The sequence below is a fragment of the Phlebotomus papatasi genome, chromosome 1, assembly GCF_024763615.1.
Source record: "Phlebotomus papatasi isolate M1 chromosome 1, Ppap_2.1, whole genome shotgun sequence".
NCBI lineage: Eukaryota > Metazoa > Arthropoda > Insecta > Diptera > Psychodidae > Phlebotomus > Phlebotomus papatasi.
The window spans coordinates 99,299,449-99,322,746 of record NC_077222.1 but is presented as its reverse complement, the minus strand read 5'-3'; the positions used below and the strand labels follow the sequence as shown (position 1 = coordinate 99,322,746).

General features: G+C 33.4%; 4 protein-coding genes across 5 annotated transcripts in view; 1 reads left to right on the top strand and 3 right to left on the bottom strand.

The window, feature by feature from the left end:
- Positions 1-23,298, bottom strand: part of LOC129810024 (GTP-binding protein Di-Ras2) — a 216,397-nt gene that overhangs the window by 53,483 nt on the left and 139,616 nt on the right. The window lies entirely within an intron of this gene.
- On the top strand, positions 897-1,899 carry LOC129810023 (NIF3-like protein 1). The gene has a single exon (XM_055860251.1). The coding sequence runs from the start codon at positions 984-986 to the stop codon at positions 1,848-1,850; it is 867 nt and encodes a 288-aa protein (XP_055716226.1). The 5' UTR covers positions 897-983; the 3' UTR covers positions 1,851-1,899.
- On the bottom strand, positions 1,908-3,364 carry LOC129810022 (alpha-2-macroglobulin receptor-associated protein). Of its 2 annotated transcripts, none has more exons than XM_055860249.1 (3): positions 3,014-3,364; positions 2,151-2,939; positions 1,908-2,089 (listed from the first exon to the last, which is right to left on the bottom strand). In XM_055860249.1, exons 1-3 carry the CDS (start codon positions 3,221-3,223, stop codon positions 1,958-1,960), a joined length of 1,131 nt encoding a protein of 376 aa, XP_055716224.1. In that variant the 5' UTR covers positions 3,224-3,364; the 3' UTR covers positions 1,908-1,957. The 2 variants fall into 2 exon arrangements, with proteins under 2 accessions (XP_055716224.1, XP_055716225.1); XM_055860250.1 differs by having other exon boundaries at positions 1,908-2,086; positions 3,014-3,355.
- On the bottom strand, positions 9,183-22,119 carry LOC129810028 (uncharacterized). Its single transcript, XM_055860257.1, has 5 exons — positions 21,913-22,119; positions 13,719-13,754; positions 13,523-13,620; positions 13,178-13,462; positions 9,183-9,601 (listed from the first exon to the last, which is right to left on the bottom strand). Exons 1-5 carry the CDS (start codon positions 21,968-21,970, stop codon positions 9,572-9,574), a joined length of 507 nt encoding a protein of 168 aa, XP_055716232.1. The 5' UTR covers positions 21,971-22,119; the 3' UTR covers positions 9,183-9,571.

Below are 23,298 nucleotides of genomic sequence, written 5' to 3'. Positions count from 1 at the left end.
TTGCATGAAAATCCCTCAATAATGCAAAATCACATCAAAAGTAAGATAAACCATGCCAAATTTGAGCATATTTGATTCATTTGATAATCATAATCAAACTTGAAAAATGACAACAAACTTTTTTCAAATGTAACCGCTGCCCGAATTAAAAAGTAGCCCGATCTTAAAAGAGCCGAATTTGCGAGAGTCTACTGTATCATCTGGTTGTCCCCACATTGAAAAATTTGCAACAATTCTCGCCGGTGGGGGTTTTTCTGCTTGCTTTTGCATGAATTCATTGGGGACGCCGTCGAATTTAACCTCATATTTTATTTCTCTTACTGTTTCACTCTGAATCTAATTTCTTTATAAAATTTGTACTCAAATTTAATCATTGTGCTTCTAACTTTAATATGATATAGCACTAATTTTTATCAATATCATAATTTTCTTTATGCTCTGAATTCAATATGGACTTATCGTCGCGCTCTTTTTCGGACTCCTCTTTTCCAAAGAACATTATGAGTAATTGAGATTGAGAGCAGCATTGAGAGTATTGAATGTTCTGACACATTTGTGATTTGCTTACATGATGTATGGTCTGCCGGGTTTCGCGGCAATATTTTTGCCCAGTAGAATTTTGTGGCAAAAAAGGCAAAAAACTATGAGAAAAACAGAAACAACATCAAATATTAGTTTAGTTGATAAAAATAGTCTCACAATGAAACTAATAATTTTGATATATTTCAAACATTTTATAGAAAAGTATTCGCATGATTTTGGCGCGAATCATGGGAACAGCTGATTTTTGACATAACCTCCAAAAAGTATACGTCATCACCAGCCCGATCTGGCCCACCTTTTATTACTTTGTTATTTCATTTGTTTTTATCTTGGATCTGGCCCACCTCTTTTATTTGTTTTTATTCATCTTGCATTGAGGCAGGGACAGACGAGTTGACCTAACCTCAATTTCTGGAAGTCAGAGTTTCTGCAGGTTCTGCATGAGTTTTGTTGGGAAGATTTCTGGTCAGATTAGGAAGATGAGTACTGGAGGATACCCAAGTCTGCCTAAAGTGCTCGAGGTGTTGAGAACTTTTGCCCCGGAAACCCTGGCTGAGCCCTGGGATAATGTAGGACTTTTGGTGGAGCCGGCAACACCGAAACCTGTCTCTGGAGTTCTCCTGACGAATGATCTGACGGAGGAGGTTCTTCAGGAAGCTGTGAAATTGAGAGCTGACTTGGTAATATCCTACCATCCTCCTCTGTTTGAGCCTCTTAAGAGGATAACTCAAGCTTCTTGGAAGGAACGGATCGTTGCGACTTGCTTGGAGCGTGGGATTGCTGTCTACTCACCCCACACGGCCTGGGACAGTGTCCGGGGAGGAGTCAACGACTGCCTGGGTAAGTTTCTATCTGAAAAGTATGACAAAGGGGAGCCAATAGTTCCCAACAAAGATCGCCCGGATTGTGGCGCTGGGAGAATCTATCAGTCTCTTGAGGATGGTGGGATGTCAGTTTCTGAGATAATAGCCAAGTTGAAGCTTCACATTTCCACTCCTGACCAGAAAATCCCTGTCGCTCTGGTCCATCCACTGACTCACAAGGTGAAGTCTGTGGCTCTGTGCGCGGGATCAGGATGGAGTGTGCTCAAAGGGCAGAAAGCTGAGTTGTTTATCACGGGTGAGATGTCTCATCACTCCATCCTGGATGCCAATCACTCAGGCTCCAGCGTACTTCTGACAAATCACAGCAATTCTGAGAGAATGTTTCTTCCAACGGCCAAGGCCTACTTGGAATCGCACCTGGAAGGGGTTTCTGTGAACATTTCTTCAGTTGATAGGGATCCTCTCAGTCTTGATACAATTTGAATTATTAAAAATACATTTATTTACTCAATTAATCACATATAAAATGTTAGAATGAAGTTTTTGGCACCGCAGCAGAGATTCGAGGTTATGTTGCTTTCCGGAAAGTTTTAGAGTTCGGAATGCTTGAAGATCCTCTTCTCCAGATCCTCATGCAGCTTCTCCACTTTGCGGGATTGCTTCTTGATGTTGTCCTCCATCATGGAGATCTTCTCGTGCTTGTCGAGATGCTTGCTGGACTGCTGTAAAGCAATTTTTGATTAGTTTCCGGAAGTTTTTTTCGGGATAAAATTGCAAAGTTACCTTGTACTTTTCGAGGGATATCGCGTGCTCGGCGTTCATATGGCGCAGTTTCAGGAGACGCGATTCCAGATGGAGGAGCTCCACTTTGAGGGAGGCAAGTTCATCGGGAGAGAAGTCACTGTTAACTGCTACTTTCCACAATCCTTGCACTTTTGGCTCCACAAAATCCTGGCTATTTGGTCCCTTGGCAGTGATTCTCTCCAGTCGATCGAAGCTATCTCTAACAGCCCGGTGCTTTTCCCTCAGATCATTGGCTGCATGGTAGTATTCATCGTGTTTCTGGGCTCTGCTGTCTGCCAAATCTTCAGCTGTTCCAATTTCATTGAATTTCTCAATTTCATCCTCATTGACCGCGTTGACGTGTTGATCTCTCTTTCCCTGGTTCTTTGTGACATCATCCAACAGCTCATAATACAAATCCACCTTCTCCTGGTGGTGCATAAATTCCTCCTTGAGAGCCTGCAGTTCATCCGGAGAAAATCCAGCAACTTCGGCCTTTTCCCAGAGTCTATTCAGCTTCTTATCCTTAAACAGACTCTTGTTCTTGTAATTGTCCACAGGCCCATGGAATGCTTTGTAATCCTTGTACTTCTCCGGATTCTGAGTCTCATCGAAATGCTCCAAAAGCCCATAAGTACTCATAATCCCAATCAGCTTCTTCCTCAGCTCAGCTTCCTTCAATCCCTCCTTGTCCTTGTTCTGCCCACTGAGCTGCTTCCACGCAATCTCCTCTTTATCTTGGATTTTCAGCTCAGTGTACAGGCTTATCAATTTGGGTTCAGTTAATCTCTGCACAAAAAAAAAAGATTTACCGTCAGCAAAAAACCATTGAAATTCAATCCCTTCAATCCCCATTGTCTTACTTGCTGTGCCTTTGTCCACACCAAATTGAGCTTGGCCATGCGGAAGGGACGCTGAATCTGCCGCATGTCGTATTTTTCACTTTCCGGAAGATTCAGCTCAGCGGAGTACTTGTTTTCTGGCTTGTGCGACTTGTGCTTCTTGTCCTTGTCCCCTGCGGACAGGGAGGCAAAAGCCAGCAATGCTAGGATGATCAAGTGGATTTTAGGCATCTCTGCTTGACACTTAACACACTTGAACAATGAACAAGTACTGAACGCTCCTGGAGGAAGAGATTCACCGCGGAGTGGAGGTCAATTTTCTTGACACGAAGCTAACCTCATTTTACTTTTTTAGACGAAATCGTTTGGTATAAAAATATGGCTGCGTCTGGCTCGGTCTGGCTGCGTATCTTTTGCTTTAATGCCGCGCTTTGGTGGATTTTAAATTTGAAATTTATTACTGTTACTTTTTTATATTCCCTTTCCCAGGAATTTGAAGAGTCAAGATAGGAAAAATGAATTACTTGATAATACTCACTCTTATACGGGCTTCAGACCTAGGGCTTAGCTATCTGGCTTAAGTCCTCTAATTCCTTATCAGGCACGATTTTTTAGGAAATTATTGTTTAGAATTGGATATTAAGGGCAAATTATCCAATAGATTTTGAAAAATCAATAAAATTGCTTGTTATTTAGATTTTTGAGACCTTCGGGAACTGGGCTAAACCTCCAGTCTGAAGCTGGCCTTACCCTAATTCACTTAAAAAAATGTGAAAAAGTGTAAAATTTAAGAAAGTTGGCATTGATTTCTCGATAAAAGTTTTAAAATCAAAGCACCCTGATGAATTTTTCTGATTTTTCTGAAACAAATTTAGGGTAAAGTGGTACAAGTTGGACGGACAGTGGTACAAGTTGGACAATGGTACAATTTGGACAGGGCTTTTTGTCTTGATAAATTTAGTACTTCATTTTTATTTGTATATTTTTAATGCTTTAGTTTTATAATTTGGTTCCTTGTGCTTAAAAACAAATTTTGTACTGTATTTATCAAGAAAAAAGCCATGTCCAACTTGTAACACTAATTCCAAATTATATCACTTTACCCTATCCCAAATGAGCGAAGGGGAGTGAAGTGAATGAGAAAATCGTTTAAAAATTATATTCTATCTAAAGAAAGTGAAGAGAAAAAGAAGGATATATAATGTCGACTAAAGTGAGTGAAATAATTAAATCTGTAAAATTAAAAAAAGTGCATAGGAAGATCCCCGCAGAAATCCTTCTGAACCAGCGAAAACATCACACAGCAGCACGGCAGCAAAGGAGAGAAAATCATTTTTCCTCCAATTTACTAGGTGAGTCCTCTCCAGTCCTCTCTATACGAAATAATTTTATTATTAGGCTTCCGGTACAGCCGGTGCAATTTTTTCATTAGGAAAATTTCATGAAATCAAAATTCACGTCCTACTCTTTCTCACACGTTTTGTATATGTCTATCTCACTCTTGCGTTATCAAAATAGTATTGAACTATTGAAATAATGATGTGCAAAAGAAGAAAAAGAGAAGTGCAAAAGAGTGGGACAGACATATACAAAGTCTGAGAAAGAAAGAGATGTGGGTGTGAATTTTGATTTCATGAAATTTTCCTGACCTAAAGGTGTGCCGGAGCCAAAAAAACTTTCATTATTAATATCCTCAACATTCTGTTTAGTAAGAGCATAACATGCTTAATGTGTTGAAAAAATGATTTTTTAATCTTTGATTTGATATTGTCCTTGAGAGGACCAAGGACTGATAATGGCCTGGACTAGCCTTTATAATTCTCAGGCATATTTGTGGATATGTGCCATTTTGCCTCTGCTAAATTTGCTAAATTTTTAAAATTTTCGATCAAGCCCTCGGAATGAGATGAATTTGTCCTATCAGATCCTTTAAAATGCATAGTCTTTTATTTCCTCGAGCCATGGAATCGATATAACGATGTGGACATATTTTTACTGTAATCGCATCTTCAGACTGCATGGAAAAAAAAATTAGCTCGTCTACTTAATCCTTTGGCGTGAAAATCAGGACATAAACCTTTTAGAGCGACGCTTATGATGGCTGATAACCCGGATAACCTTTCAATTACACGAATTCCAAAGAAAGACTAATGGAATCAAATTACACTCAGTCCCGGCATTAAGTCCTGCGGGATTATGCACCTGACGGAATTATGCACATACAATTACACAAGTTTGCCTACTTTTGGGAGTCAATTTATGAAATCATTTTTGAAAAACACCTGAATGTATACTATGTTGCATCGCGAGAAATTTGAAAACATTTTGCTACTTTTTCAGAATGAAACTTAAATTTCTTTTATTAAGGTTAAATTTTTAAATATTCCAACCATTTATTAAAGAACTCTGGCCAAAAAGTACTGTTTGTTAATGCATTTCTATTAAACGTTAAACAGTTGCATCTTTTTGTTTGAACTATTTTTACTCCGCGTGAAATTCGTTCTACGGCCTTATTCAAAAGAAAGCCCCTGCGGATATGCAAATTTTCTCGATGCGTAATGCCATTTCGCGTGTTTTTTTGGTCCTGAAAACGTGCATAATCCTGGGATTGAGTGTCGCTGTTTGTCTGTCCCTTCGTCCTCGTTCAGCCGGTATTAGATCTAGAGGCTAAACGATGTGAAATAATCATTTGGGATTTTCGGGGAATTTTTAATCAAGTCCACTAACAGGGGATCCCGGGATTATGCATATCGTCGGTTCCGAAGAAGACTATTGTAAGTCTACTTACAATAGTATAAAAAGATGGTATCATTGGATGCAGAAACCTTAGATTTATATCCCCACAAAATTTTATGTTGATTAAGATATTCCTGCAAAAGTTACAAGAAAAAACTTAAAATCAGCGTCCCCAATTATTGAGTTTTTTGCCCACAATTTTGCTATAATTAATTTAAAAGTAGTGTTAACTAGAAGATATTCAATGCGTAAGTATGTATGATAAAATAGTTTCAGAGGCTGAAAGTATAGGTACTAATTGCAGTGAAATCAATAAAAATTAATTTTAGCTGTCAAACTTCAAACCTCTTTCCTATTTCCAAAATTTTTGATTTTGGACTTACAATAAGTCTTCAAAAATTGATCGCATTTCAAAAATTGCCTACATTAGAGGTACACTAACGGCCAAAACATTAAATACACCCTTCGTAAGCTTAAATGCACGTGATTTGGACCGGGAAAACGCTGTAATATCCAGTTCTATTGACTGAAATAGTTTCGTATATAAACATAATAACAGTTTTAAACAATATTTGAGAAAATACATGAGCTACAAAATTTATAATTTGAGGATCAGTCAAAAATTAGCTTTTTGGAAAAAAATGCAAAAGTAGCCCCACATTCTAAAACTGATCTAATCTTTTAATAATCATTTAATATAAGCTAAATACTATTAGTAAATATTATTAAGAGTCAGAAAAACTGAAAATAATACCGAGGGAATATTTTTGGTACGGATTGTGGTCGGTTTCCGGTGTGATCTGTTCTGAAAGGGGTTTCTTTTTTGAATATTGAAATTTTCAGCCCAAATTCTACTTTTTCATATATTTTTTATTATTTTTCAAACTTCTTCTTATTATTGTTGCAATTTCATTTCTTTTACTTCATTATTTTATTTAAAAAACATGAATAAAATCATCAAATTTAGTTTTCCTCGAAGAATCCTCCTTAAACTTTGATAAGCGCCTCACATATTCGAGGCATCCTGTTGATCAATTTCTACAAAATGTCTGAAGGAACTTTGCCCACACATCCTGAGGTGTTTCCATCAAGATTGGAGCTGATGTCGCGCTTAATCTCGAACCTTGTGGTCGAGAAAATCCAAGAGAATTGAAATGAGGCTACAATCGGGTGACTGGCGTGGCTAATGCATTCGGTTTATTGGGCGTGGGTTTTTTTTTCTAAGAGGATAACGATCCCAAGCATTCCTCAAAGCTTTGTAGAGGTTTCCTTCTTGAGAAAGAGAAACGCAGGGTCCTAAAATACATGCATTAGCCTCCCCAATCACCCAATTGTAACCACATCGAAATTTTCTGGAATTTTCTAGACCAGATGGTTCGAGAGAAGGCGCCGACATCAGTTCCAGTCTTGGTGGAAACACTTCAGGATATATGGGCAGAGTTCCTTCTAACATTTTGGAGAAATTGATCAACAGGATGCCCCGAATTTGTGAGGCGCTTATCAAAGCTAAAGGAAAATTCTTCGAGGAAAACTGAATTTGATGATTTTATTCATGTTTTTTAAACAAAATAATGAAGAAAAAGAAATGAAATTGCAACAATAATAAATAGTAATTTGAAATATAATAAAAAATATATGAAAAAGTAGAATTTGGGCTGAAAATTTCAATATTCAAAAAAGAAACCCCTTTCAGAACAGATCACACCGGAAACCGACCACAATCCGTACCAAAAATATTCCCTCGGTATTATTTTCAGTTTTTCTGACTCTTAATAATATTTACTAATAGTATTTAGCTTATATTAAATGATTATTAAAAGATTAGATCAGTTTTAGAATGTGGGGCTACTTTTGCATTTTTTTCCAAAAAGCTAATTTTTGACTGATCCTCAAATTATAAATTTTGTAGCTCATGTATTTTCTCAAATATTGTTTAAAACTGTTATTATGTTTATATACGAAACTATTTCAGTCAATAGAACTGGATATTACAGCGTTTTCCCGGTCCAAATCACGCGTATTTAAGCTTACGAAGGGTGTATTTAATGTTTTGGCCGTTAGTGTATATCAAAAACAAATTCACAAATGAACTCCTAGTGATGAACAAAAATGCATGGATGTGTTTTCATAAACTCCCGTTTATGCATTTAATTTAATTTAATTAAATATTCATTTTTCATTCAGCTCTTTCCAACCCTCCAAAACCAATTTCTTTAATATTTGAATATATTTTGGATTAGAGGTTATTCGGGAAGACATTACATGATTACATATCTACGAAGGATAAAATGAAGTATTTAGTATTACATGTTTACTATTTGGAATTTTGAGATTCATCACTGTTTTAGACATGGTAAAGAAAGGAACAAGAAATACAAGAAAAGCTGTTCCTTTTCTTTTTTGTTTTCCTTTCATTTATTTCACAATCTTAATTTTTCTCTTTACTAAATTGTAAATGATTTCAAATTACTCAATTTTACCCTACTAAAGTGTTCTTCAGACAAACGTAATAGTAAGTTTTCAGAGTCACAAGTTAAATACTTCAACAAAAAGAGTAATTCTTAACCGATTGGGTCAAATCAAGATTCATATGAATTGTCTTTGAATTCTTCCCATAAACTGATTCCAAGTGGTTATGAACCAATAATAATTAAAGTTATCTCGAAAGGCTTGAAATTCACTTTGTGAAACGGGGCAATATTTCGATCAGGTTATACATAAGCACCGATCAATGTCCTGATATCAAAATTTTTTCTTACAAAATCCTCAATAATTCTTAATACACTTAAAAATGAACAAAAATAAACACTTTGCTTTGGATAATGATGTCGGACATATTGTTTGTAACATCGTCCACTTTGAGTGAATTATCCTATTGTATATACGTACAGCAAGTATATTGAAATAATTATTATCTCTTTCGGAACTCTTGCAAAGCTAAAAATAAAGTTTGTATAATTTTGTAGAATAAAACAAGTGGTCGATATTATAAACATCTTCATTACTAAACTGCTTATGAAACGTTTTTTTGCAAGTAAAAACTAATCGGTTGAAAATTTTATTCTAGATCTACAAAACCATTAATCACTGCTAAAATATAAATTATGATGGATACATATTAATGAATATTTGAGAATATTATTTAACAACATCGAAAGAAAATTATTTTTGATATACTTCAAACCGCCAGACAGCATGAGTTGGCATGAGTTCATTCAAATTTTTCAAAAAAAAAAATCCCTGAAAAATACACTGTTGGTCATTGATTTAACAGTTCTTTATAGTTTTTTGACTTACCTTAGTTTTCACAAAAGGATTTTGAGTCATCTTGTGTTTTTCTAAAGATCTAAAGGAAACAATAAATATTTATCTTGCACACGAGATATCTATATTATTTCAATATATTTGATAGAATTACTAGCAGAAATGAAAATTAATTAAAACAATTATACAATTAGTGTCTTATTTACTTATTTATTAAATATACATAGGAGGAACTAATACTTTATCAGTTAAACGTTCTAAATAGAATAATCCGCACTGTTAACAGAATATTATTATGTCAAGTGTTTCACCATGGTGATAATACCAGCCATGCTTATCAAGAGGTGAAACACTTTAAATCCTCGTGATAAAATCTAACACTTTTTTACACTCATTTATACATATCAGTTGATGACTGACTTTTAACATGGAGAATGATCATATATTTATTTAAAAAGAGAGTCCATTTGTTAAGATGTACGTTGGTAGTTTTTATTTGTGGTTCATCTTGTGGATCAGTTTGGTTTTGATGGAAAATTTGGAAGATCATCAGTCCTTTATTACTGCTTCGGTGACCATTCAAACGAACATCTTAGCAGAATCATTGTCCTTTAAGAAAATAATATGTTATTTATTTTGATCTCAACGTTTTTCTTTATTGTGAGGTTATGTAGTGTTTGACTCAAAAAAGAAGAATTTTCTTAAAATAAAGGAGTTCCTCTTTGTGTGTTTTTTGATTAATTGTTTTTACATTATAAATTTCTAAAATTTTTCCACCTATTTTAAGTTGTAGGGGGAGGCTTTGAACTTTCGCACACAAAAATGATGTTCAAGTTCAGTGATTTTTTCTGACTACCATGCAAACCGTATGGATTCTCCAACTATGCCAAAAAAATGTCTTACTTATAAGGTTCATAATCCCACCAAACAAAATCCCAGGAAATCCTTAGATTTTCCTCCAGAGGAAAATGAAAATTTAATGGCGATTTGTCCGATAGATGAATCAAGTTTCTATTATCGCACACGATTCACGCCATCATTGAACACCCCATTTTCACCGTAAATTTTGCACCGGACACTAAAAGTTGCACATCATTGTTTAAAGGGAACTCTAATCTACTTGATTAAACCATTTTTATAAGGAATAAAACATTTTAATATCACTTTTTTGGAACTTTTCTGAGAGATGTGTTATTGACATTAAAAACCATTTTTTTGCTTGATTCTACGAGAATTTCACTCCGGAAACGGTTAAATCTGATGAATACTTTCTTGAAAAGTCCAAATATCACTAAATTTACACGAATCAATAAGTTTTTAAAGCTAAAAATTGACTAAAACTCTGCAAGCGAGAAGACCACACAAGATTCCACCATTCCTCCACGGAGCCGGATATGCACAAAAACGTTTGAATGCGCATCATTGAAGATTTCTCTGTTCCTGCAGCTGCAGGAATCGGGATTTAGCGCAGATATTGAGCTTCAGCAGGTGAACAAGCTAAAATTTTCACAAAACATCTTCTTACGGACAATTTCTTTTCTTTGTCATGCAAAACAACACAATAGTGAGGTTATGTCAAAGATTGTCAAAAACCAGTTGTAAACTGTATGAGCTTATTGCAGATGTGATTCTTTCATTGCACATTCAGTTTGTGCAAGCTTGAAAAATATTTTTATATCAAAGAAATGCAAAATTGCTTAATAATTACTCAAATGCAGCATATTTGAGTCAAATTACTTCTTGTTTATCAACTTTACGATTTTTAAGTTTTCCATTTAGTGGTGGATCAAATCGGTAGATTACAATAGATGTGAATATGAGGGATCGCATCTAAAATGAAGTTTCTTGGAAAATGTGAGAGAAGCCATGTCTTCTATGTGCGATCGATGAATCTGAGTCAAGTTTGTGAATTTTGTTCCACCCACAAAAAGTGCCTGTTCAGCCTAAAAGATTTTTACTTAAATCTGATTCCTAATAACCCTTCTACCCTCTGTGATAGTAGTTTTTCAGAAAAGTGATATTAATTCTGCACAATCGTATGAAATATTGCACAGCAAAATTACAGTTTTGGACCTGTTTTTAATTTTTGTTTCCTAAAACTAGGGGAAAAGGATTAGACTCCCATTTTTTTCAGGAAAGGTGTGATTTAAGACTAGCTACTAAAATATATAGCCATCAGTGAAAGTTATAAAGTAATACCGGAGAAATTCGAAGTGTCCGATGGTAGCGTATGTGCGAAACATCAAAGCCTCCCCCTATATTTTTTAGGTTAATTTTCACTTAACCTCACATTCTAAAATAACCTCTTCATGATGTGATATAATACATCTCATTATTTAGTATCACTAATACGCTGAAACCTTTGAAACCTTGTCAGGTTAGAATTGCAAAAGGTTAGGAAAAAATATCCTCAATTGAATTGCAAAATCTTTCTGTTTGTCTCTCAAATTAACAAATTTGTAAAAATACTCTGTTTATAGTAAATTTTATAGTTTTTTGGTTTGTGAGCTTTGTGTCATAAGAAAAGCTTTTTGAACGTTATATGCAGCATAACCTAACATTTCTGTCATATGTTTTAGCTATATGAGAATATTAATCCTATTTCCTATTACGGAAATCGAGGTTGTATTCGAGGCCTAACCTAAAAAAAATATACGATACATGATTTGAGTGGCAAAACATTGTGTAGTTTTGAAACTTCAGATCGGACCTTAATTGATGCAGAGAATATGTAGAACATATATAACCTTAATACTGCATGTTTAGTATGCTAAAGTTCTAATCCAACATAAATTTTCAAAATAAATTCTAGAACAAATTAGAGAATGACGTCCACAAAAGTTCTTCATGTAAGTTAAGAGGCAAAGTCATTTCTATTTTTATTGACAAGGGTTTCTGCTTTCTCGAGTTTCGCGAAAAAAAATTTTGGTTTCGCAGGTTCCGCAATACAATTTTTGGATGTCTCAGGTTTTTCAGGTTTCACAATGCAATTTTAGGTTTCTCAGGTTTTACAATGCAATTTTCGGGTTATTACGATGCAATTTGTAGGTTTCTTAAGCTTCACAAACCAATTTTTGGATTTCTTATGCCCTAGATACAATTACGACTTAAGCCGAGAGACGACTTAGTGGAAAATGTTGGAAATGTACTTTAACCATTATTTCTAGTATAATTACACTAAGCCATCTCTCGGCTCATCCTCAGGTCTGTCAAGGCCCTTCGGTTTTACAAAGCATTCTAGGTTTCTTAGATTTCGCAATGAAATTTTAGGGTTTCTCACCTTTCACGATGCAATTTTTAGGTTTCATGAACTTCGCAATGTAATTTTGAAGTTTCCTAGGTTTCACAATGCAATTTTTGGGTCTCTAGGGTTTCACAATGTAAGTCTTGGGTTTCTTGAGCTTCGCAATATAATTTGTGGGTTTCTGGGGTTTTGTGAGGCAATTTATTAGGTTTCACAATGCAATTTTTGGTTTATCTGGTTTCGCAATACAACGTTTGGATTTCTAGGGTTTCGCCATGCAATTTTTGGGGTTTCTCCGATTTTACAAAGCAAAGTTTTGGTTTCTCGGATTACACGATGCAATTTTTGGGTTTCTTGAGCTTCGCGATGAAATTTTTACGTTTCTAGAGTTTCGTGAGGCAATTTTTCGATTTCTCAGGGTTAGCAATGCAATATTTGGATTTCTCGACTTTTGTGTTGCAATTTTCGGGTTTCTAGAGTTTTACGATTCAGTTTTGAAGTTTCTCTGGTTTCGCGAAGAGTTTTTTCGACAATTGACAAGAGTTTCTCAATGAGTCACCTCTTGATGTAGGTGCAAAATCATATTAACCACCAAACCGTCAGAAACCTCAAATTTTTGGATTCTTTTTATCTTAATTTTCAGACAATTTTTATAAAGCCAAACTAAGAAAATAAAATGTTGCCCCTACCTGTTTTCAATTTTAAATTAAAAAAAAATAATGCTGTGCATGGTTTAAGGATGACGGTAAGGATTCTAAGATCAATGTGATTCATCCCTAAAGGCCTTATCTCACTTCACATTCAGTATTGCTATATGCAAATTTTGTAGATTCAAGATATTATTCTGTGACTATCGACTGTCACTGTTAATTTATTTTAGACGATAGGCATCAAGTTCATAAGCCATAAGTCACTGATAATGATCAATAAGGAAAACTCACCAGATATTTGAAGAATTTGGCATCGTTGGGGTCACTATTGGCAATCTCATTGTCCAAATTGTTGCTCAGTGCTTCTTCGGATTCTCTCGAGTCCCTGAGGAAGAGCTTTTTCAGGTTGACATTTGATTCTTGAGGTTCATTGGAGGTATCATCTGTCTGTGTCAGTGATTCGCTGTCTTCGGGTTTTTCCAGGGTATTTGTTGGACTCAGGGATCGGAAAAATCTAGAATCATTTACTCTGTCTGCTGTGTTGCCCTGAACCTTTGTCCTCATCTCGAAAATGTTCTGTACCAGAAAATTATCGCTTTTAGTGGGATTAAAAAGAAATTCCAGGAAAAGTCTTACCTTGTCAGGAATAATTTTCAAAAGTGCCCAACGCGTTGGGAGATTTATATGAGGTGGCGGTCTTGGAAGGACTCTTTGGGAGCTCCTCTTTCCGTGTGCTGGAAAATGAATGCATATTGAAGATTTTATATTAACAATCTCCCCGATAATGTTTCATCAATAAGATACAGTAATAATAGTTTTTATCAGGACTCACCTCCCCAGCAGGAGTGTCCATAACTGAGGCAGGAACCTTGATGGGAAAACGAAAGAGAATTAAATTACTCGACCTTCTCAATAGCTAGCCATCGCTCAAATCCGAAGAAAAAGTTCTCAGTACAGTATTGTTAATCTTTAACAACAAATATTGTGCAAAATCCTTAACACTGCAAGGGTGTATTGTTGCAAAATTTTGAGATGAAAGGAGTTTCAATAGAGAGCCGACAGAAGAATAGATCGGTTTTCTTACATGAATATAGATGAATCTTATCGGAAAGATTTCCACGTTATACAAATATTGCCCTAGAATGAACTGTGCAGAGGAGGTTGTTCAAGATGTCTCAGGAATAAGTTAGAAGGACAAGGCGTGACCTTTAGGACTTAGAATAAACTTCTAACTTCATACAAGTTGTTATTAATGTTTTTCCTAATAAAATGTTGGCAATTTATATGTGAAAATCTCGTCTGAAAATTGTTCTTATGAATACTATATTTTATCAATAGAAATCATGATTTTTTCTGTATAATAAGTTGTGAAATTGAACAACTTTACGTCAAGTAAATTCTTTAAGCTGTCCAAGATAAAAATTATAATAAATTCAAAAAATACTCAAAGTTTTGGCGGAAAAAGTTTAAGAGCGTTTTATTTTTCAATAAAATTTAATAACGCAATTGGCTTGCTTCATTATGTTATGGTCCGGAAAGATTTAAGGAAAATGACTATAATTGGGCTATAATGGGTACGAGGGTACCACCTACTTAAACTACCTTTTTACAATATTTTGTTAGATAGAAGCTACTTAATAAATAATTTCATATGAATAATATTTAAGAGAATTTCAAACAGAATGATTGGGCAAAAGTACTAAAAGTAGCTGTATCGATAATATTATGCATTCGTTCACATTTATCATTTTGAATAAAGTTTTCTCGGTTTTTTTTTTTAGAATTCTGTGACCTCTGATATTCTACGGATATTCACTGAAAACATTTCCCATTCATTCATTCATTCAGAAAATTATTGAGAATGAATTATTTAAAAAATAATATAATATACGAAAAGAATAGTTCTGAATTATCATACAATTTTTCATATAAGAAACGTCTCTTATATTTTCTAAATATTTTATATATTTCTTTTAAATTGGAGCACAAGACTTATACCATTGTAGGCCTTATTATTGTGTAGGGCGAGATAGTTTATTTTCGACCAACATTTTTTCATTACTTTATTTAAAGGAAAAGAGATGGGAAAGCGTCCCAACTTATCGGAATTCTTGAATTCACAAAAAAAGAGCTCTTCGTGGATTATCATATTGCATAGATTTAAGAGATAATACTGATTTGCTACCGTTTTAATTAATTCATAAATTTATCAGAACACTATTCCGAAATCGAAAATTCATTCAAAAAAATGCCCTTTTTTGAATATTTCGGCTTTTTATATTATATAATCGTCAGTCCTAGATGCACGATAATTGTACAAAACACTAAAATCGACAAAGGAATAATTTGAAGTCATAAGATGATATGTACGAAATGTTCCCCTAAGTAGTCTTTATTTGATATAGAAAAAATACAACAAAAAAAATCAAATTTAATAAATTCCGTTAAAAAATTGAGGATTTTGTCTTTCGGAATTTCGATCCATTCGGCATTTTGACTTTCTGGAATTTTGGCATTCGGCATTTCGACAAATTCAGGATTTTGGTTTTCGCGATTGTCACCCATTCAGGATTTTGGCACATTCGAGGTTTAAGCCCATTATTCGGGAGTTTGGCTTTCGGAATTTCGATCCATTCAGCATTTTGGCTTTGGGAATTTCGACCCTCAGGATTTTGGCTGTTGGCATTTTGGCGTTCAGGATTTTGGCCGGCATATCCAACAATAATGCAATAATAACATATTCAAAAATAAACAAAATCGTAGTTAATTTTGAAAAAAAAAATAAAATAAAAAAAAACAAAGATTGTAGAGGGGGATAAGAATAATAGAGAGAAGGGAATGGGAGAAGAATAAAAATATTTTATAGATAATGTTAACTATTACTTCACCGAAGACCGGACGTCGATAAACATATCTTACCGTTTGGCTTCCAGGTCGATAAAAATCCCAAAAATATGTAAAAAACAATAATATCAAAAATAAGTCAAATACCGGTGGGGCAAGCGGGGCACCTTTGAACTGATGCGACTTTGAAATTGGACTTTTTTCTTTTATTTTTAAATGGAATTTAGGCATATCATGATGTAACTTAGCCTTGTAATAGGTTTGTTGAGCTAAATTATATTATAATAAGGTTCAGTTAAAAATAGGAGAAAAAGTCCATTTCAAAGCTGCCCCAATTTCAAATGTGTCTCAGTTCTCCCTACTGTACCGATGGTACCGATTCATTTTCGACTAGGGACCAATGTAGTCTGGTTTAGAATTTCAATACCTTTCAAATAAATCTAATTTAATTAACGGTTATAAAATAGGCCTTCCAGAGTCGTTGATCTTTAACTTTCTATAAATCAAGATGGAGACTTTTCCGGTCATAGGTGTTTATAGACGAAATATTCGCCTAGACTAGTTTCAAAAGATATCCAAAAATGAAGAGTATATCGCATGTATTTTTAGAAGGCTGTGACATAAGTTCAATTACCACTTTCTAAAATAATTTTTCATTTTAAGATTAAAAAGAAAATGAACAATATTAAAAAAAAGAATTTTTTTTGCAAAATCTTCTTGTTTAGAAAAGAATTAAATTTAGTAATGACTTCGGCACATGTTTTAGACGGCTCAGAATATAAAACTATCTATGTATATCTCATTCTTCTATATGCCTATCTCATTCTTTCGAACTCGAATGAATGAGATAAACATATGCAAAGCGTCTGAGAAAGAAAGGGATGTCAGTTTTGATTTCTTGAAATTTTCTTAATCTCAAAGATGTGCTATACCATCGGTCAGCAATCACCGGTTGCAATCTTGATTATAGTATAAAATATTCATTTTTTAACAACAAAAAAATCTAAAGTGTAGGTTTTACTTTCTAAAGTTAAAAAAATCACAATTTTTAAAGGTCTAACTAAATTGATTATTACAGACATTTAATTATTTAATGGCCAAAGCTGCTTATCCCAAATTAACTTGTACCTGTTCTTTCTTCATTAAATAAAAAACGAAATTAAGCTCAGAAGAGCCTTAAGAAAAATACGTCTCGAATTTTAAGGACATCACTTAGGCTCATGGTGTAGTATTGTAGAGGGAAAGAATAACATATTATTTACGTGAACATTACGGTTCAATGATTATCAGGCTTGACGGGGAAGGAATGTAAATATTATTTAACTTCGGAAATATTTGAAGCTTCACCGCTTATCCATATCCAGAAGGCATTATTTGTACTATTTTATTTTATTGCAGTCTATAGGATGTTCTAAAATGTTTATCATTCTTTAATAAACCCCATCCATTATCTCATATCTTGTTAGCACTGAAAGAGTCATCACGATTCATTAAGAATTGTGATAGTGATGTAAATTGATTGTGCTTTGTGACGATGAATTAAATTATTTTATTATCCTAGAAAAGTGATAACACTTTATCCTCTGCAGATAATTACACAATTTGTTTTTTTTTTAAAGCAATCTCGGTTACATTTAGCAAACAAACACACCAGAAAGTATCTCAAATTTCACTCATTTTCTCTCTTAGCATTTATTTTCATAGGGCAGAATGTAAAAATAGTTCTAACAGGTGTTTGTCCCATGAGTTTACACCAAATTTTTTTCCCTCCTCGAAATACACACATTTTGCACGATACCATCAGATTCTGTCCGAAAAAGTGCCTCCGCCGTGGTACAATAAAAAAATTTCTCAAAGTTATTGCATGAAATGTGAGAAATTGGGCGAGAAAAACAAATGACATTTGTCCCTGAATATGACTAAATTAAAAATCTCATGTTCGCAATGTCTTCTTCAGATGGTACTGAATTAGGATAAAAAGGTGAATGAATTTTTATGTGGAAAATGAAACTTGAGAAAAACACTAATTTGTATTTCCACGTAATAAACACTCAAAACATTTTATTAAATTGATTTCATTTCACTGTAAAGTGAGATCTTGTGAAACTCTAAATTCTATTTTGTTTTTTATTTCCATTTTTCAGCATTTTTTTTAAATTAGTTTATGTTGGAATAATGTGAAATGTTTCATCATATTAACTTTTTGACAATTAACTAAACAGGGTGATCTATAGTTGAAAAATTTTAAACAATGTTGTTTAATTTGAAAATGTGTAAATTTTTAACACTGTAATAGTGCGAAATCGGATAAATTAATTATCTAATTACGAACTGTGTAAAATTTCTCACTATTATAGTCATACAAATTTTTCAACAATGTTTTGTGATTTAAAATTGTTGAAAAATTCTAAAAATTACTACTATTATAGTATGGTTATAGTTTTTCACATTATTATAGTGTGAATATATACACAACTTTATGACATTTTTTGTTAGATAATCAAAAATTAACACTATTATAGTTTGATCATAATTTTTTACACTATTATAGTGTGTAGTCTTGTGTATTTCAACCAAAGTTGTTGGGGATCTCAGTGGCGCAATAGGAAAGACCGCCGGTCTTAGGCGAACGAGATATCTGACTCTACTCTAAAAGTTGTGAGTTCGAGTCCCGCCCAGTGCAAGCAAATGAATGTCAAAAAGAAAGACATTTTCACTATGCGATAAAACGTATTATAATACACCGCCTTTGTCCACAAAAACTCTAAAAGAGCATGGAAGAAGCATCCACACTACGGGGAAAGCCCTCCTGGGCGGTCTACACATGGACTTAGCGGATTCTTCCATCACGGAATACAACAGCAATATTATAACATGATTACATTGTAACAAAGTATTCCGATACGATTAATAATAATAACCAAACTTGTTGAATTTTTAAACAAAAGTTGTGTAAAAATTGTTGATTTTCTATTTAAGACATATACTTCAGTCGAGATGTTTTTCATTTGGCAAAAGTGGTATAGAACATCAAATATTTATATGCATAATAAGTACCTATATCGTGAAGATCCTAGCATCAGATGTAATCATCTCGCATTAGGGGGGATTCCGAGTACAGGAAAAAACATTACAAATGTCTAAAAAGGCAAAAAAAATCTTCGTAATGAAATGAAAATTCAACAATTTTTGAGTTTACACACAAAAATTCAACAATTTTTAATTTCAACAACACCAAATTCAACAACTTTAAAGTAAACAATTTTAAATAAAACACTTTTTCCAAATTTAACACTACACTCAGAAAAATAATCGAGTAAAACTTATTCGAATCGATGTTGAATTAACTCATTTTCGTTGTGATTTTTGGTTAACTATATTTTAAGGTTGATTTTAAATCTATTTAGGTGTAATATACGAGAGAGTTGTTTTGACCTATTTTTCCTAAAATTTACATGACAAAAGACTGTACGTAACTCTTTTTAAGACTGAAAATAACACGTTTTAAGAGTTAAAATAACTCGTTTCAAGAGTTAAAAAAAATCTTATTTAGAGTTAAAATAACTCTTTCAAATCCCAAAATGAATAGGGTAAGTGTGTCAAATTCCGGCCAGTTTGCAATTTCGGCCACCTTTTTTGTTCCTCGTATTTCCATGAACTTTTATATTTCACGTGCTCTAGAGATTATACAATGCAAAAGATAACGAAAAATATAGCTTCGACAAACGAGATGACGTGAAAAAGATATTGGAAGAATTCCCGAAGGGCAAGGAACTATGAGAATGAAGGTGGCCGAAATAGGGCACCAAAGCTATGTCTATATATTTATTCATTTTACAATGTATTAAGAATGATTTTAGAGTAAATAAAGACGATAAACTGTCTACAAGGTTCCAAGCAACACTCTTACAAAAGAAAGAATAAAAAAATCAACTTGTATTTAAAATATAACATTTAAAACTTGAAACTTTGACGCTTGCATGCAACTATGCCGAAATTTGGCACACTTACCCTATGTTCTGCAATTTTATGTTTTTTTTTTATTTTATCATTTTCTTTACTAATATAATATTTTCTTGACCTCAAGTTCCCTATGTTACGAGCGAAATATCACGTATGATGCACGCATATCTCTTCATGAAACACTGTTAGGCAGGCATATTTAGTTGATGCTCCTTATGAGCTTTGTCACATGAAAATCTCCTTGACTGAAGTATATTCTTAACATGAAAACACTTAAGCATATATACTTCAGTCGAGATGAAATTTTACATTGAAAAAGAGTATAATAATTACATCAATATCCGACAAATTAATTCAACTCGCAAGAAGAGTTGTTTCAACTCTATTTACTAAAATGTACAACGAAAAAGATATAGATATAGATAGATATTTTATTTCCAATCTGTAACTTGGTTGCGTCTGCCGCCGTCTTACCATTACCGAGCTCACCAGGTAAACGACAGAAACCCTGGATCATAGACCGTATATGCCACTCATACAATCGAAGTTTGCTGATTATAAAATTAATGCTAATTAGTATACTAATATGAATTTATAAGCATGAAGAAAAAAATTTGGCACGTAAGTAACAATTACATCGATATTCGGAGAAATATTTCAACTCTGCCATAGAGTTGTTTTAACCTTTTAGGTTTCTTCTTAGTGTATAATAGTGGTGTGAAAGATTACACACTATAATAGTGTTAATTTTTTTACTATAGATTAAAATCCTTTTTAGTCCAACAGAAATCTCTTGGAATAAGAGGCGTTTGACATGCATCAAATTCAATATTAATGAAATGTTGTGCCTGTATTAATTTAATTCACTTCGAACCCTACTACTTTTACATGACTAACTTAAAAAAAAAGTTAATTTTATGCTTCCAAAAAAATGTTTACGTACAATTTCATGATGCACATGACTTTTTTCGGTACATTTTAGTCTCTGTAAATGCCTATTTATTATCACCCTGTGTACTTTTAAATTTTTTACAACCCATTACTTTTATTAAAATTGCAAATATTTTGGTTTATATTTTCAATTAGGATAATATGCGTGAAAAAAAATCAGATTGATAAAAGAGCATTGGATGATGAATTTATAAAAGTGATTGCATACAAGTTATAGGTCATTTGTCAACATGAAAAAGAGCATTAACTATTCAGTAATAACTGAATTAAACTATAACATTTTCCACCAACACATTTAGTTGATAAATTTATTTTTTTTTCGATGTGAGAATAATGTAATGTTAAAATGAAATTCTGATAGAAAAGACTTCAACAGCTGAGAACACAATATTCTTTAAGTGCTTTCTGAATTTTATCGCAAAAATGCATGAGTTTGTGGGGAGTTATAGTTCAATCTCAATTTACTTTTGAATTTTGGTAAATTCATTGAATTGCTGGGAACTTTTGTTTTCACTGAGATTAGTCCAAAGGGGAGGATTTGCACGGTGGTTTTCAGTGGATGGATTATTTTTGGGAGGAAAAACAAATTGCTAGAGGGCATTTTAATATGTTCAAGATCGCCTTTTCTGGGGAGAAAAATTCCATCATCGCGGAAAAATGGTCCTCTATGCTATTATTTTTCAATATTCGTGACTTTTATTCTTCTATCTTAGCCTAAGAAGAGGGAATATACTAAACACGCGTCGGAAAAAGTGGGATTTCTCGAGGGTGGAGTACAGTAAATTGGAAATATATTCTGTGTAACATAGGAATTTTTGGTGTGGATGTTCATGCAAAGAAAATATGCACCTGAGGCTCTTCAATTAAAGACACCATTCAATATAGGAGACTACGTCGAAGGATTAGCTTTCTGGGGAAGGATAAATTCATTGAATAAGGATGCAAATTATCGTAATGATGTCTGGATAGTAATTTATTCATCACTGTAGCTGCGGGCTTATTGCGTTTTGAATGGTGGGCGTGGGTTTTATTGCTATCTTTTCCCGAAAATTAGGGAATTTTCTCCAAATCCAAATATTCGGGAATTTTAGTTTTATCCTGAAGTTCAAACTTTTATTAAAAATTTTCGAAAAATTTTATTAAGATGTTTTTCTGGTGAATTTAATCAACACAACCATTTGATCTTGTTTATTAAAAAACCTAGGAATTTCACTAAATTATAGAAAATTCACTGTTAATTTTTTTGTAGTATTATCCTAATTAATTACCTTCAACGGAGTCCTTGTATAGAGAAATTAAGATCAAAAGACCAAGAATTAATTTCATTTCTTCACGGAAAAAGTTTTTTTTGTACAACACAAATTTTCAAATAGAACCAGAATAGTTAAATTTCTCTTTTTCACAGACAAAATTAATTTTATTTAACTTTTGGAGGGCTTCAGAAATTTATTCAATGAGAGGTGAAATTGCAGACTGACTATAAAATTCCGTTATCAATGGTTTTATATAGTGCCGTGCTCTTTGGATGTTAAGCGTTGTGTGCTTTTTGACAAGCGCAGTTTCATCCCGAAAACAGGTGGAACTTTGCCTCAAATTGTGTGCGTATCGCAAGAATATTTGACTGAGGCTTATCCATCGTGTCAGAGTCCAGAAGGACACTGATGAAAATTCTCTCTGTGCTATGTTGCAATTTCAATTACAGCAGAGAAACCACGAATTTTCATATTTATAATTTATAAACTAAAAACATGAATGACTGCTGAAAACCACTCATTAAGGATGATTAAATAGGAATATTTTCCACCAACCATTCAGATAGTAAACGACATAAGTTTCACGTCCGAGTAAAAGTGAAAGGACACCTATGTTAATATTTGAGGAGTCAATTTACGGGCACAGCCTCAATCATCAAACATACTCTTAGTAATATTTGATTGGCTGAAAAGACCATAGTTTATTGCTGACGAAATCTGGTTAATTTAATTCATACTCTCCTAACGATGATCACTTTAGGGGAAATGACACTCATTTAGTGCTCTTTTACTCCACAATGGAGTGCTAAGAGGACAATCAAAGAGTCAACATCCGCCTCTTTTGGATTACTCAGCAGTGTTAACGTCACTAATCAATCTGAGACAATTTTAATTACCATGAAAAATGGCATAACATTTCAACTATTGTAGACCTATGAGAAATATCACAACCACACGAATACGAAACTCCTTGAATATGATAGTGGCGTAATTAAAAAAAAACTGAATTTTAATTATTAAGGAAAAGTGCGCTACCATCAGACGACTCAAGCTTCAGACAACTTAATTTTTCAATATTGTTATATATATAGTAAACTCTCGTTCAATCGGTTCTTTTTTAATCGGGCGAAGAATTTAAATTAAATTTGTTTAAATTCGCTATAGTTCCTCTTGTTTTATCAAGATCCTTTATAATTAAACCGATTTGTAATTAATTTATAATTTATAATTAATTTATAATTAATTATAATTAATAATAATTATAATAACTTTATAATTAATTTGTCCGATTGAGAGAGAGCCTACAGTATATTAGGGCGTTTCAACTAGGAAAAAAATTTTTTGCCACTATTCTCACGGTGCTGTATTTGATGAGACAAGAAAGTTTTTCTTCTACGACCA

Bases quoted from the DNA above. Each gene is read 5' to 3' on its own strand.
- LOC129810023 (XM_055860251.1), top strand. From the start codon at position 984: ATGAGTTTTGTTGGGAAGATTTCTGGTCAGATTAGGAAGATGAGTACT.
- LOC129810022 (XM_055860249.1), bottom strand. From the start codon at position 3,223: ATGCCTAAAATCCACTTGATCATCCTAGCATTGCTGGCTTTTGCCTCC. The intron at 2,940-3,013 runs GTAAGACAATGG...TTTTTTGTGCAG, and splicing joins TGTGGACAAAGGCACAGCAA to AGATTAACTGAACCCAAATT. The intron at 2,090-2,150 runs GTAACTTTGCAA...ATTGCTTTACAG, and splicing joins TATCCCTCGAAAAGTACAAG to CAGTCCAGCAAGCATCTCGA.
- LOC129810028 (XM_055860257.1), bottom strand. From the start codon at position 21,970: ATGAAATTAATTCTTGGTCTTTTGATCTTAATTTCTCTATACAAGGAC. The intron at 13,621-13,718 runs GTGAGTCCTGAT...TTCATTTTCCAG, and splicing joins TGGACACTCCTGCTGGGGAG to CACACGGAAAGAGGAGCTCC. The intron at 13,463-13,522 runs GTAAGACTTTTC...TTTCTGGTACAG, and splicing joins TGAAAATTATTCCTGACAAG to AACATTTTCGAGATGAGGAC.